The sequence below is a fragment of the Vigna radiata genome, unplaced genomic scaffold, assembly GCF_000741045.1.
Source record: "Vigna radiata var. radiata cultivar VC1973A unplaced genomic scaffold, Vradiata_ver6 scaffold_223, whole genome shotgun sequence".
Classification (NCBI taxonomy): Eukaryota; Viridiplantae; Streptophyta; class Magnoliopsida; order Fabales; family Fabaceae; genus Vigna; species Vigna radiata.
In genome coordinates this window covers 139,562-155,851 of record NW_014543246.1, presented here as the reverse complement: position 1 = coordinate 155,851, position 16,290 = coordinate 139,562, and the positions used below count along the sequence as shown (strand labels likewise).

Here is a 16,290-nt window from a genome sequence, read left to right as displayed (position 1 = left end):
TTACAAAATCAAGTTAAGAAGAAAAACATCAGTAAGAATTGTTCAATTTAATTTTATTAATTTATGCGCTTCTGTTTTGAATATTGGAATTAAAATTGGTTTTAAAAAAATATTTTTATTTGAACTTAGATTTTTCAATGAATTTAAAAAAAAATTGTTTGAAATTTTTATAATATAATTTAATCATACGAATATTGTACGATACAATTTTGTCCAGATTAAATTCTAGAATACAAATTATTTGAGTTTATACCTTAAAAGTACACAATTTCTTTTTATTGAATTTTAGAAAATAATATACCTTGTGGCATTATTTATATCTATCTTGGTTAATCCAAATGGGTATAAGAGATAAAATTTGGTTGAGTTGAATATAATATCGAATTAACTCGATTAAATTTATTAGATTGAGTTGAGTGAGTTTGATTTTTTTTTTTTTTTTATTTATAGCAGCGTAACTTAATTATAATAAACTTCAATTGAGTAATTCGAAAAACCATTTATTAAAAAATACCTTAAAATGAATCTTTCTAGTGTTTCTTTAATAAATTATAAGTTGATTTACATAAATAATATCATACGATAAATATAAAATTATTGGATACAATATTTTTAATCACGGCCGGATTTGGTTCGATTCATTAATTTTAAACTTCATAAACTCTAATAAGACTGTATTAAATAAATTTAAACATAAATATAAAAATGTAACTCAGTTGGGTTGTTCAATTAACTATTCATTGGCTATACTTTTTTTTTTTATCAAGACAAATTAACTAGAATATAAATTTATGGACAATTAAAATTTTAAAATTTATTGATAATTCAAATTTATTGACAAAAGATGTAAAATTTAGTCAATGATTTTTTTTTAATGATTGAAAATTTATATTTAACTTTTAAAACTTACTCATGTTTTTATTATGATTAGTCTAACTTTTATTTATGGTTAATTTAGGGCCATCGTGGTTAATAGGTCATTTTATACTATTCTAGGAGTGCAAGGCTTTGTTTCCTGCATAAAGTTTTCAGACTTTTTTTAGAACAATAATATCTTCAGAAAAAATGGAGGAGTGTCTTCCGAAAAAAATATTTTCTAAATTAATTTAATACATTTCAGAAAATAAAATCTGAAAAAATTGTTTGTAGGGGGAAATTTGATGATTTGCAGTAAAAAGAAAAGACGGAATTATTCTTTAAAGGCTTGTAAAAATTTATATTGTTGTTCCAAGTCTCTGTTTGGACATATGAAGGAATAATTGGAATTGTTTGCTACGAAAAAAGATGTTTCTCATTTATTTTAATGTCGGTCAAGAGAATAAAAAGAAAAACATTTGCTACAATGAGACTTTAAAAGTTTATACTAAGAAGGATGTTTTTTATGTGTATGACTTGTCATTTTAAGAGTAGTATAATTATTAAATAGCTTCCAAATAGCATAGGTTTTGTTGCTTGCTCAGGAGTAACGTTTAAAGAAGCATATAGGTTTACTGATCAAACTCTCATGCAAGATAATCTTTCTTCATCTTCTAGGAATTCAAATACTCCTCAGTCCAGAAATAACAATCCTCGTCAAACAGTTATGACAATCACTCACACTAGTATCACTTGTTTCCGTACTTCTTCCATGCATAAACCTCTTATCTTAAATCATCTTTTGCATGTTCCTGCCATCACAAAAGATTTTTGACTTTTCCAGGTTTGCCAAGAACAATAATGTGTTTGTTAAAAATTTAATCTATAATAATTCAAATCCATATTACTTTAATTTTTTAAATTAATTTTTATTAAAATTAAATCCACAATTTTAGAATTTAGATTCAATCCATTAGATTTGTATATTTTTTTGAACTTTGAAAATATAAAATAAAGATGTATCCAACCAATCAAAGGCGGATGATGTCAATATCGAGTCAAATCTGCCTAGGTCTAAGGTCAAGTAAAGTCAGTCCGAGACAAAAGTCGGACTGAGTCAAGTCGAACTGAAAGGTCAAACTAAGCCAACTTGAACTGAATGGTCTAGTTAAAAAGTCCAAACATACGAGTTGAGTCAGGATTAAGATCGAGTTGATCCGAATTGATCTCGAATTAAAAGTCAAGCCAAGTTGGGTCTAGCCAAAAATCTGAATTAAGTTGAAAGTCATGTCGACTAAACTTTTCTCAAATTGACATAAGTTTTTCTAAATTTAGGTTGAGCCGAGTCGATTTGACAATAGACCTGATAGTCAGATATATTAGATTAATCTCATTTGATTTAATTTAAGTAAATTAAATACAAATTTAATCAAATTTAGATTAAATTTGAATAAAATTTAAATTTAGTTTATCTAATTAATATGCTTATGAATTATAAATCAAATCTATTTTATTGAATTTAGACCAAATTTTGAAAAATAAAATTCATGTTCACCCTTGTAGATGGGATAACTAATTAATAATAGTTTGTGTGACTGTTATAATCTGAAGTGACTTGTATCATCATATGTATCTTTGATTAATGGAATATCTTAGTAACTTATCTTCGGAAAGAATTTGATATAGTTTGAGTGCTTGAATGCATCATTCTATAATTTATGTATTGTTCTGCTTTGGTTGTTTATTACACACTCAGTCTACTGATTATAAGAAAGAATTTAAGATGTTTATTCAACCTTCTTCTAGAATGTGTTGTTCCAACAGTAGCCTTAAAAACTTCAAGTTGACTTGTCTTTAACATCTTAGTATGACTTGAAGCATTTCTCTAATAATTCAAATAAGAAATTAAAAGCACTTTAATCTTATTGATAAATAGTGTCAATAAACAAATCATTAGAGTTTTAAAGATTTCATCAAACGTTGTTCCCATATAATGATAAATGTGTCAAATTGATTTCTGAAAGTGTGTGATATTATCACTTCAATCTCCACAAGGATGTGAATCTAAATTTACATGATAAAATAACAAAAATATCAACTTTAACATCAATTTAGTATGTATGACATACCCCTCACATACTAAAAACATGTCAGATAGATTTAGAAGTGTCACTTATAAAAAAGTTAACTTTAATAAAACTCTTTTAATAATATGAATAAATTAACTAACTTTTTTTTTTCAAAAATAATTCCAAATAAAATCATGATACATATGGAACTTTAACATTTTAATTATATTAACATTTAAAATTCATCAATTATTTCTTATCACATAAAAAATTATTAATAATAAAATGACAATATTACAAATGAATTAGTCATATATTTATCCTTTTCTTTTATTTAAAAAATAAATATATAATAAAATGAAATGGAATTCATCAATATTTCATTGTCTGGAATCTGCAAGGTTTCGTGGTGGTGATGCATGGTTATGTTGATGCATGGTGAAGGAAGAGACCAGCAAGAGTTGTGGAATAGATTCTATATATGTGTTGAAGCTGGAATCGATTCTAATATGTATGAGATTGGTTACGATGTTCCTGGAATCCGTTTCATACATTTTAAGTTTAACTCAACTTTATAAAACTGACATGTAATGTGAGATTTGTATTCACTTATATATTATAATTGAGTAGTCCGATAATGATTTGGATAAAAAAAAAATATAGATCTTGATAGGATAAATTTCAATCATGATTTTAATACTATAATAAAAAGTAAATTTTAAATTTAACTCAACTTTATAAAATCTGTAATATAAGATTTCCATCCATTTATATATACTCATGAAGAATTTCATAGGAGGTGGTGGTGAAGTGGTGGTTCGTGAAGGTGGACATGTGTTGGTATAGGTTGATTTGCTCTTATTTTCCCCAACCTACTCTCGTGGTGTTGTGTGTCGGGGACGGTGGTACTTGGAGCCTTTTGCTTCACCGTTCAAAAGGAATAATGAATTTTAGTGAAATTGAATAGGTATGCATCAAAGTGTCTGTTTTGGTAATACATAATACAAACATACTCTATTTCATTGATCAACAGAAATTATATTTCAGAGTTAATGAACTCTTTCAGCTTCTTCATCCTTTTTCTCTCAAAAGTAAATAAATAATTTTTTAATTTCATTCATTAAAATATTTGTATAAAATAAATTTAACTTATCTAAATATAATTTTATATTGCTTTTGATATTAAAAATAATTTGATAACTTTTTTGTTTATTAATTTTTTTTTAAATTTATTTATTTTCACTTTCAAATTTTATAAGAAAAACAATACAGACATTGTTTTCAAGTCCACTTAAATTTATCTATTTATACTTCATTAAATTTATCTTCACAAAGTGGACACACATCCTTCTTAGTAATGTTTTAACTAAATTATATGTATCTATAACAATTTATATGATTATTCACTTTTTGTTATTTTAATATATAGTTCTAGTTATACTAGTTTTAAGAACATATCTTTTATTGTTTTTTATTTATTTATTTTTCTAAATTTGTATTTGTCCACCAAATCGAGTGCATTTTTTTACATTTAATCTCTATGTAATGAGGATTTGAATGAACATTTGCAAAATCTTTTAAAATTTCATTTGATGAAAAATAGTGATGAAAGGTTTATGGGAGAAAATAAAATTTTACAAAAAAGCTTATCCAACAAAATAAACCTTTTTTATTTTTATCCAAAATAAACTTTGGCTAATGGCAATTGACATCTGATGAACTTCTACGGAATGAAAGATAAGCACATCGTCTTGTTCATCCATTGTTAATAGCGTTGTCGTTGGGGTTTAGGGCTTCCAGATTTCCGATTTCCGATCTCCGATTCCGTTCATTTCTTCACTTCTTCACACCTTTCTCCTTCAATATTATATTCATAATTCTCTATTTCCATTCCTACAAGTAATTCCTGAATCATTTCTTTGCGCTAATTCGTACTCGTTTTGTTTCCGTAACGTTGATTTCTCTTGCTTTCTATTTATGATTTGTTTATCTGAAACCCTTCGAAGCACCGAGGTCGGTGTCGCTGACATTTTGAGTTGTTGCATTCTAAAATTCATTGTTAGTTATATGACAATTTGTATGCTAGATGAAGACATTCAACTTCAGTCAGAAATTGAACTGTCAATGTGCTATACATTACTTACCGAATTTTGTTAAAGTTGATTGTGGGTCACTCCTTGATTTCCTTGTTTTGTTTTTGGCAATAGGTCCTGCCAGTAGATAATTTGGTGGTTAAAGGCTTATGGCTTTTGTTGCTCATCAACAGCAGGTATTTACGTATCAAATTGACCTCCTATTGGATTGATTTTACGGCCAACTTTTACTGATCGCTGTCATCAAGATTTTAGCTTTCTATGGATAAAAGTGAAGCCAATAGTAATATCAATGACAATGGGACTAGTCTTTTGTTAAATTTATTTGATGTATAAAACACATTTCTCAGCAAACATTAAAGTAAAAATGTATCAAATACATAAACAACTTAAATGTTATCATGAAACTAACTTTAAATGTCAAATAAACTTAACAAAACTGGGTTAAAATGACTAAATATACTCATTTTTTAAATTGGAGGATTAAATTGGACTAAAGCTTTGAAGAATGACTAATTTTAATTTTCACTAAAAGTTAAGGGACCAAAAACATATTTAATATTAGGATAAGTTTATATTGTTATGATGATCTCAAAGTTGATTGACAATGCTATTTTTATTTTGTATAGTCAATAGAGTAGTATACTGTCCCAATGATATTTTCTTGCAACAACACTTGAATTAAATTTAGTAATTTGGCCATCGGAGAGTTGTCAACATTTATTAGTTCTCCTTAAGGTTGAATTTTATCTGAAGATGAAGCTATACGAACATCTCTATTTCTCTCAAATTGTTCTGTGATTTTAGAGGTCTGCTGGTATTTGGTAAACCTGGTTTCAAAATTTCCAAAGCTTTGTTTGCTAAGAAGAAATCTACTTCAATTTTGCCTAAATTCTTTTTCTTGGTCAATACAAACACACTAAGTTCAATATGCTTTTCGTACAGCGTAAGTGGTGTTCTGTTTTTATAGTTCAAATTTTCCTTGTTAAGATTTCAAATATAAGGATATACAAATATGAATAATTTGTTTGTCTTTCCTCAGGGCTTGTTTGTTGCATTTCCCTCAAGGCAGTTGTTATGGAGCAAAAGGCTAAAGCTGAAGCAATGTTTATCAAAATGTCACTTGATTGGAAGAGCTGATTGGCATTGCATACTAAGGTGGAGAGTTTGTTGTGCCACTCTTACGTATCCAAGTATAATATGTAACTAGAACAATATCTCACACACTCAAAGAATAATAAAAGAATGGAATAGAACGAATTGATATCTTTTATTGATGGTAATATCTGGGTAAACACAAGTAAACAATAACTGGTAGCATAACCTCCTTCAGTCATCCAATAATTGGGAGCATAACCTCCATCAATTATCCTGGAACATGACTTCCTTTACAAAACTCACAAATCAAAAGCATATCCTTACCCCTAGATTCTAGCCTTATTTATACTATAGTATTTCCCGCCCATCTCTTACTAAATATCTCTCTAGAATATATCTATATTTAATGTAAATATCCCCCTCTATAATCCCCTAATATTTATCATTAATTATAAATATTATATATTGTATATTTCTTTGGACTGTATATTTATTTACTATAGTTATCTTGTACTAAATAATATCCTAAGAGATGACTTTGATTACTCTAATTAACTTCTCCAGAATATCTTTTCAGAATATCTTCCTTATTACTCTAATTATCTTCCCGCCCATCCTAATTGTTGTGGCCGTTAGGATGCTTCCTTGCTGCTTCCAACCGTTCGGCCTGGTCGTCCCCACTTGTCTAGCATTTGGTCAACTCGCTCCCCTTGTCAACTGTTCGGTCAGCTTGCTCCCTAGCCTTCCATTGTTTGGCCTGCTTGCCCCCTTTTGTCAACCATTCGGTAAACTTGCTCCCCAGCCTTCCACCGTTCGGTCTGCTTGCTTCCCTTTGTAAACCGTTCGGTCAACTTGCCCTCATACTCCACTGTTTGGTCTCCTTCTCTCTCTCCTATACCTTCTTCTCCTTCTCATATGCTTTCCAACCCTTATGATTACCTCCCTCCTTATACCCTAACAACCTCTGTGATGAAGATTTTGGTCTCTTATATAGGTCACTGTTTTTGATTACTTAAAATGTGTGGAACATATTTACATAATGATAGAAGTATCTTAGAATATATCATGAGGTGGATATGTAACAAGATTTAATAAAGTCAATTTGACATTCTACTTTAAGGACCTCCTTGAAAAAGAGTTAAAAAGCTTTCTAGTCATGATTGATTAGTTATATTTATATTGTTTTTAACATGATAACATTGCCATCTGCCCATAGTTTTGTACACAGAATTTGAGGTTGATACTATGAAACGAAATACTATTTGGGGAGGGAGAGACTGATTATTGCATGTGCATAATTTTTGCAATAATGATTTATTTAACTGCTTACATGTTTTCACTTTCTGGTTGTAATACCAAATTTTCAGTCAGATGTCCTAGGATTCTTTTACATACTGGTTAGAAAATTTCAGCAAAATACCTGCATTAAAATGCAGATAAAGGATTTCTTATTTCCAGTGTAGGGCCTCCTCACATTTGCGGAACCAAGCTCAGACCTTTGAAGATTTCAGGCTTCAAAGGCAGTGCCAAAGGTGATGATTCAGTAACCAGTGGTAATGGGTCGAAGGTTCCCAACCCCAAGACCACCGTTAGACTGGATAAGAGAGGCGAAATCAAATCAGAATCTCCAAATGCAAACAATGTTCCACTCTCTTGTGCTTCTGAAGCAAATGAGAACCTTGCAGTATCATCTGGTATTCATAAACTTCTCCAAAAATGGCTTACAATGTTACAAACACTACCGCCAAATCAAGGGGAGCAGGAAATCTTGGGAGAACCACCTCCGGATGTCTTACCAAATTCTTTACAAGGGACGCAAAAGACCATAAAAGGTCAGAGTTTGAAGGCAGCATGGTCGTATTTTCTAGCCCAGGATGCAACAATAAAGGTTCCTTTCTTAATATTGTAAGTATGACAGTTTTTCCATCCCTGATCTTAAAGTTTTTTGCCTCTCCCTACACCACGTTTTTGCCTCTCCCTACAGCATGGTCGTATCATATGCATTGCTGTTAGGTAATTACATGTTTAATTTAATGAGGTGTCTAATTGGACTTTTAGTTTGTAACAAATTCTAGGTTATAAGAATTTATAGAGAAAGGGAAACTGGGTGGTGATGACTCCCGAAGTCGATTTAGGAAGCATTGCCTTGATAGTAATTTGAAGCACAGAAAGCTTGCTTAAAAAAGGAAGTGCTGTTTTTAGTGCTGTTTTGCTTTTTTTCTGAGGAGGCTCATGGAACACTCGGAAGTCTGACATATAACAAAACTGCAAAAAAACAATTTGCTTTTAGACAGATTATTTGTATGCGAAGAGAGTACATCTATTCAGGGACCTACATTTTCTCCCTTAATATATATATTCAGCGTATTTAACAATTTGCAGTGCACAATAATGCTTGATGATGCTCTCTGATTCCACATTTCTGTGCAGTGCTCCTTTCTACTTGGCTGTTAATGTAGTTTATGGGGCAGAGGTGTCGAAGGAGTTAACTCCTTTATGGGTTTTGGGGCCACTCATTGTGGCTCTCTACATCATGTTGTGGCGGTGGCTATGTGCACTCTATGTCTTCAGCTTCAAGCAGACCATCAAAGTAATTAAGAATTCGCCCTCGTACTTCCTGTTGGCCTACAACTATGTCTTTTGTGGCAAGCTCAAAGAAGACATGGAGGCTCATATTTTGCAGCCTATATTGAGCATAACAAATACTGATTATAAACAGCTGGGTAGAAAAAAGTTGAAAGAATTGTCAGAATGGATAGTAGAGAAGTATCTTGATTTTGTGGAATCAATATGGCCCTACTATTGTCGGACAATCAGATTTTTGAAGAGGGCTAATCTTATTTAAAGTTAGTGGGTGAAGTGGGGGAAGTTGGTTGTGATTTCAAGTGAGAGCTGGCCAATCCCTTTTTATACCGGGGTCTTGGTGTTTTGAGTTGAGCGAGACTTAGGTTGTGTATTAGGTTAGGTTACGAGGTTATTTATTAGATTGCTTCTGTTCGTAATTGCTCATTGGAGGGGTTCTTTTTAAACCTTAACACCCCACCATTGTTTTCATGTGCAAGTTGTATTATTTAGTTTCCTTGCCAAGATGGCTACTAGAACAAGGAGTCTTATTTAAGAATAGTTTTCACAATAATTGATTTTAAAATTATTGAACTTTTATTTTAAATTTATCATTTAAAAATTAATGTTGAAACATACTTCATTTTTTTTTCTCAATATTTACAGGAGTCTCATTTTTAAAATAGAAAAATAATTAGGTTGAAAACAATAATTTTTTTATAAAAGGTCAAACCTAGGCTAAATAATAAATTGAGTCCTTGAATGTGTATGATGGTGTTGATTGTTTGATTCCTGAAAGAATTTTTGTATTAGTTCTTCTGTTGAAAAGTTAGACCATCCTTGAGCTACGTGATTACATTTTCTATCCCCTTATTTTCATTAATATGAACCTTTAGACCTCTATGTTTTCTCATTACCACAATTCCATTTTGATTGAGTGGTTGTAGAAAATAATAGCATCTAGCTACATTGAAATTTAGAATATTTGTTTTTTATTACTTTTATATTATTAGTATATATTAATTGAAAGTCATTTAAAATTGTAGACTTAATTAAATTTCAAGTTTACTATAAATTTGAAAACTTTCAATTAAATTTTTATATTTTATTGAATACTAATTATATTCTTTTAATTGAGTTTTTGTCATTTTTTTTTTTGTTAAATGAGTAATATAACTGTTAAACTAATGAAATTGTTATCTTGTTCAGTCGTCTTAATTAGTTATCATTACATATAATTTTACAATTTTGTTGTGTCTTATTTTTTTTTTAATTTTCATTTCAATCAACTTTTTAGATGATTTGAAGTTTAAATTAATTTAGTTGTCATTAACATAAATTTTATACTTTTAACCGAAATTTTTGTATATTTAATTCTTAATAGTAATCTTATATGTAAAATGTGTCAATTTTAATTATGTGTACGTAAATTTGTTTTTCAAATGATCTCAAATATTGGGCTCGGCAAGAAATTGCATGAATTCAGATTTTGATATCAATTCATTACATTGATCTCATGTTATGATACCTACAATTCTAACCAAGAGCAAGACGGATGATTGATAGATAACTTATATCATGTGGTATTACACTCTATACCACATGCTAACTTTATTAATCAATCAATATAACTTATATTGATAACAAATGCTAATTTTGTCCTTAAGAACAAATTAAGGAATTGAAAATGAGTTTTTTATTTATTTGAAAATGCTTAACAATGCCTATTTATTAACTTATGATTTCCAAAAAGGAAACTCTTTTTCATTATTTAAGGGATGTGCTGATTGGTTGGTAAGACCCTATATATGGACATAACACTAATAAATCTCACAATAAATTATGGATAAGAATTAACAAGTAATACAATTAAAAGTGAATCCTTATTTTCTATAATTAGGAAAAATAGTTTCATTTATTATTGATATAGAAAATCAAGAAGAATTATTAATCTGATATTTTACACTATTATAACACCTTAATTTATAAAAAAAATTATACGTAAAATACATTTCAATCTCAAAAGTTTAATTAAAAGTTAATAATATTTTTTTTCATAAATCCAAACAAAGGTTAATAAGATTACAATATATTTTAATTTTTGAATAAGTAGAAATAAAATTTATTAAATAAAAAACGGAAAGACTTGCGGAGGAAGTAACATTTGCAAAGACTAGTACCACTGTGTAAATGAAGTTCTCTGATATTTGAAACAAATCAAATTCTAACAGCAGCAAACCCTCTCCTCTCGGTAATGGCCACTACAATCACTTCCTTCTTTACTTCTTCTCCCTCTTCTTTCCAACACAACGCAAATCTCAAGGTACCTAACTTTCTCTGTCATTTTTCAGCAATCTTTAGTTTTCACTGTTTCAAGAATAAAGATTAAGCGGTAAAAGATCCAAGAATGTCTATAGAAACTTTATTTTCCCAAAATTGGCGAGTAATAATATGTAAACCGAATTTTGTTGCTAAATGTATTTATATATTTTTCTTTTTCTTTGAGAGTAAAGTCTATAAGTATGGCACCATCTACTACTGTGTCTATAGAAGTGTTGTTTTGTTTCTTCTTCCCCTTACACTGTTTCGTTTCCTTGCATATTCAGTTGAGGTTATCGCTCGGCCGGCAAAGAGACGCTCACCGGACAATATATGATAAAGGTAGCTTGGTTGCTTGTTTGTTGGGCTTATTTGTGAGTTTTCTGTTTTTTATTATTTTCTGACTTAACAACCTATTATTAATTCTTCATTGTTTAAAGAAATAGTGATTTTTATATGATTAGTTCCAATTGGATTACGTAAATAAAGAAGTTTGGTTTCTTCTGATTTCTGGAGGTGACCGCTGTTAACACTCTTCTGTTTGTGATGGTCAGACAAATCCTTTCAGTATATACACGGAGTACCAAAGTTGAGAGGAAGGCACCAGAAACAGCATGCTGTTGCTGGTTCTTGGAGTCAGCCACATATTAGTGGGCGCGAAAAATCTGTTTTGGTGCCAGAAAAGCATGATTCTATTTCTGAAAACACCTTTCCTGTTAACAAATCATGCTTTCATTTACCCCAAAATGGTGGAAAGCTAGGACTAGTCCGATTTTGTGACCTTAGCAGAGATAACGAAGTCATTTCATCAAATTCAGAGAGGAGTCAGAACAGAGCATCATGGATTTTGGGCCCTGCTATCTTAGTTGCTTCTTTCATTATTCCTCCAATCTTTTTGCCTGAAGTAGTGCTTAACATTTTTGGAGACTGGCCATTAAAAAGTGAGTAACTAACTTTTCTTTAAAAGAAATTCTACTGTGATGTGTTACTTTTCATGCAATATATACGATTTAGCATATGCAATGTGTAGTTTATTTCTTGCATTGATGTGCTGTTCAAAGTAACATGTCCCTGATGAATGGAAAATTTGCCAGTCAGAATTTTTTATTGGGGTGGGGTAAGGAACTGGTACTGTTAAACATTCTGGATATTCATATCTGGGGTATGAGCCTTGTTAATAGAGTGACTTGGAACCAGTTATTCTTTCATGATTAGGAAAAAACAGTTTGAAAGAATCTTCGAACAATTGGAGAGAAATGAAAAATTGAAGTGAAAGAATATTTTACTTTCTTGAAAATGAAATTCCCTATTATAATTCATATGAATTCCATAGGTCTATAATTGCTTTGTTTAATATTTATTCAAACGTAATATTGTTTGAATAATCAACTTGCAAACGTTATTAAGTGTACTAGTGTGTGTGTATATATATATATATATATATATATATATATATATATATATATATATATATTGTTTGATAGTTTATTAATAGTTTTAAAACTGTTAAAACTGACAAACAATAACTTCCAAACTCGTACATCTAAGATTTGAGATGAGGTTATGTTTGATTGGATAATTTTTTCATGTAAATAAAATATGAAGAAAAAGATAAACGAGTTTTTAGAATTTTTCTTATTTTATTTCTTAAAAGGTTATTTTTAACTAATGTATAAGTTAGTTTTCATTTAAAAGAGATTTCTTTTATTTTTGTTTCTTATTTTTTTCTAGAAGTGTTTTAGAGAACATTACCAAATATTGATTTGATCCATCCTTGTTCCAATGTTGGCAGCTTTGGGTTGAATATCCGCAAACACTGGAGTGTCTCATTATTTTCTTCGACTGTTGCTGCTTTATTATCCTTTCTTTGTTCCTTTTTTAATTTAGTGCTTAAGTCTAAACTTCTTTGATTCTTCGTCTCCAGTTTTCCTCCTATTATTCTTCACAGAAGCTATTTTCTACAGTGGAGTTGCGGTTTTTCTTCTTCTACTGGACTCTTTAATGAGACGCAGACAACCAAATCATTCTGCAAACAGAAGTGTTACTTTGACCCCGGGATATCAAATCTCTTCCGATGTTACCATGTTGCTTAGTACAACAATTCCAATAGCCACAATGATTTTGTCCTGGGAATGGGCTTTCCCTCTCGTCCCCACGACTTTTGTTCCATTCCTGGTTGGTATAGCTGTTCAATTCACATTTGAGCAGCTCGCAAGATATTGGAACTCATCATCATGGGCTGCTATTTCAGTGATCTTTCATGTAAGAGCAATCCAATACCCTCTTCATTAACCGCTTCCTGCGTTTTTTATAGTAGGATTATTTCAGTTTGTTAAAGTTTAAATTACCCCAGTCCTCTCTTTCAAATACTCTTATTCTTTCTTCTAGGTTGGTGATTCATAGTATCACACTCATAAATTATTTAATGCGCAGGCATATAGATTTCACCAAATTCATCGGGCTGGAAATCTGCTAACGTATATCTCACTTAGAGAAGGAAAATCTGAGATTTCCAATAGTTTGGGAACACTTTCAAATGTCCTTCACCTGCTTCTTGTGATTTGCGTTTGGTCTTTCGCAAGCTTCCTGACGAGATTGCTTCTGGAACTAAACAGTGATGCCAAGTTGATCTAAGGTTTGTTAATATCATTTCACAGCTGAAAACAGCTCAACTCATCTTTGGGTGGAATCTTTCTAGAAAAAGAAAATGAAGGGATATCTTAAGTAGTTCTATTTCCGCGGGCATACAAGTTATAACCCTTACAACTAGTTACATATATACTTGCATGTTGGAACCCTTCGTTTAAGTAGAGAATTGAAAACTTCCCGGATTCACAAGCGAAAAGTTTATTGTAGAGTGACCGTATTTTTTTAGTTAGAAGCAGTACGATCAAAAAAAAAAAAAAAAGGCATACATTTAACAAATACATATACAAATAGTATGCTCAATAGACAATAGATAATATAAAGAGGACCTAATTTTTAATGCTTATAAAAAAAGAGTAATTGGAAAATGAAAATTTATAATTAATTTAGCTTTCATTTCCTTTTCATACAACATAATTAAATTTTTGTTAATGATTATTTCATTAAACTTTGCCACATTCCAATTGACTCTACTCCATTTTCTTCCCTAAGTAAAACATAATTTCGATACAATGTTGAGATTACTCCATTTATTTTATTTTTTTGTATTTTGTTTCATTTTCTATTAAACATTTATATTTAACTATACTTTTTATAATTCTCTGTTTACGTTCCTTTTCCCTCGAAAACCTTTACTTGTCGGTAGAAAAATTGTACAGGAGAAACAAATAAAAAAAAAATATGAATGTGAAAATAAAAATAAAAAGGTGTGGGATTTACCAATTTTTCGTAATCTTTTTGTTTGATATCTTACATTTACTAAAGACAAAGTAAATTTACAGTGGTCTAACTATAAATTTAATAGTAGTATGACATACATATAAGACTAAATATTAATAGTAATCTGACAACGAATTGATAACAAGTGATATAATAAATATAATAATAAACAACAAAGGTGACTCTAATACTTCACATGATGCATTGTAGTTTCTCCAAGAAAATTGTGCTTAATATTTTTCAAGGTTTTATTAAAAGTAATCACAACAATAATCATTAATTATGTTTAACAATAGTTCAACATTTTACAATAAAAATATTTTACTTTTTGAATTATTATTATTAAAATACAGTAAACATATTTTTAACCACAATAATAACTAATATCTAAATATTTACCTTTTAAAATAATTAATTATATTATTTATTAATATTATTATTTTTAATACTAAATCACAGTTTATTGTATAAATATTTTTAACTTATCCAAAAAAAAAATATTTTATATTATTTTTAGCATCGAATAATTTCATAATCTTGTTTTTTTATTTATTAAAACTTTATTTTTTTTATCTATCACATAAATCAAATCATTCACAAATTTTATCATCAAATCACTTTATTTTAATTTCTAAATCTTTCAAAAGAAATACAAAAATTTTACTCAAATTTATTTATTCATTCTCTCAAATTTATCTTTAAAAAAAACATACTATCAAGGTTGAGATGCTCCCTTTCAGGTATAGGTTTTGTAAAATTGTTATGCTTAAAGTCATTTTCTTAATACTAATTTTCATATATTTTTATTTATTTCTCTTAAAACAAACACATTTATTTCAAATAATTATTTATTTATCTCTCTTAATCTGCAAGATTACTATATAGTCCCTAAAATAATCATTTAAGAAGAGGATGAGGAAAAATGAGGTCAGTAAACTTATCTGCCTAATACTTATCCAGTTATTTTAGATTCTTAAATTATTGTATGAACTTGTTCTATTGGTCATGGTCTAAGCAGCTTCAACAAATAACTTGGTGCCAAAACTCCATTAAAATATATCAAACCCAACAAAAGTCAACATATTACACTAAAGAGAATGAAGACGTCAACGCTGAGGCAATCTGCACTGTATTCTTCTTAATGTAATTATTTTTTTTTTCTCTACCAAACTAACCTGTGCATGATGAAAAAACTTTGAAAACTTTAAGAATAAAAAAGTGAATTTAAATTATTTAAATAATATTTTGACATTATTCTAAGTACTATTGCAAAGATATATTGGTACTCACTCCAATGCAGAATCTCCATATTTTATATATTCTTTTAAACAACGCGTTGATGTTGTTTTAAATCTTAGTTTATACATTTGGTCTCCTCAATAATGCACCTTCTCCCTTGGCTGCATCTCTTCCCGTAATAAAAAATTTTACATTTTTTGTATTCAAGAGTAGTTAATCTCCCCATGACATTATTCCTTTTCATTCTTGTCAAAATCGACTTTAACTAAGATTAGGTAGCAATTAAAAACAATAAACAACTCTCCATGAATTGCTAGCTATCAATCCAACTCTAAAACTTCAAAACATTCTTTAAAGTGAACGAGTGAGACCATTATTAGAGATTTATATATATATATATATATATATATATAAAGGATAAAGATAATTAAACAACATTTTTTAACAATATTTGAACATCATCATACGTGTCATTGTGTGATTGGTTCATGGTAATGTCATTATGTCATTTGGACCAATAACACAATAACATGTGTGATTGATGTTCAAATATTGTAAAAAAATGTTGTCTATATATTATTACCCTGTATATAAATAAGAAATAAACTTTTAAATTCAATAACAGTCTGAAATGATGTAAATTCTTCAAAACATTTTCTCTGAAACCGTGGTCGGACAACAATTTAATA

At 29.3% G+C, this 16,290-nt stretch overlaps 2 protein-coding genes across 2 annotated transcripts; both read left to right on the top strand.

Annotated features, from left to right (window-relative positions):
* The first annotated feature begins 4,606 nt into the window (after positions 1–4,606).
* On the top strand, positions 4,607–9,251 carry LOC106753279. The gene is made up of 5 exons (XM_014635073.2): positions 4,607–4,823; positions 5,132–5,193; positions 6,060–6,175; positions 7,574–8,020; positions 8,546–9,251. The coding sequence occupies exons 2-5, from the start codon at positions 5,167–5,169 to the stop codon at positions 8,958–8,960; spliced, it is 1,005 nt and encodes a 334-aa protein (XP_014490559.1). The 5' UTR covers positions 4,607–4,823; positions 5,132–5,166; the 3' UTR covers positions 8,961–9,251.
* A 1,521-nt stretch (positions 9,252–10,772) lies between these two features.
* LOC106753282 lies at positions 10,773–13,826 on the top strand. The gene is made up of 5 exons (XM_022777470.1): positions 10,773–11,000; positions 11,284–11,338; positions 11,551–11,937; positions 12,921–13,258; positions 13,430–13,826. The coding sequence occupies exons 1-5, from the start codon at positions 10,932–10,934 to the stop codon at positions 13,628–13,630; spliced, it is 1,050 nt and encodes a 349-aa protein (XP_022633191.1). The 5' UTR covers positions 10,773–10,931; the 3' UTR covers positions 13,631–13,826.
* The last annotated feature ends 2,464 nt before the right edge of the window (positions 13,827–16,290 follow it).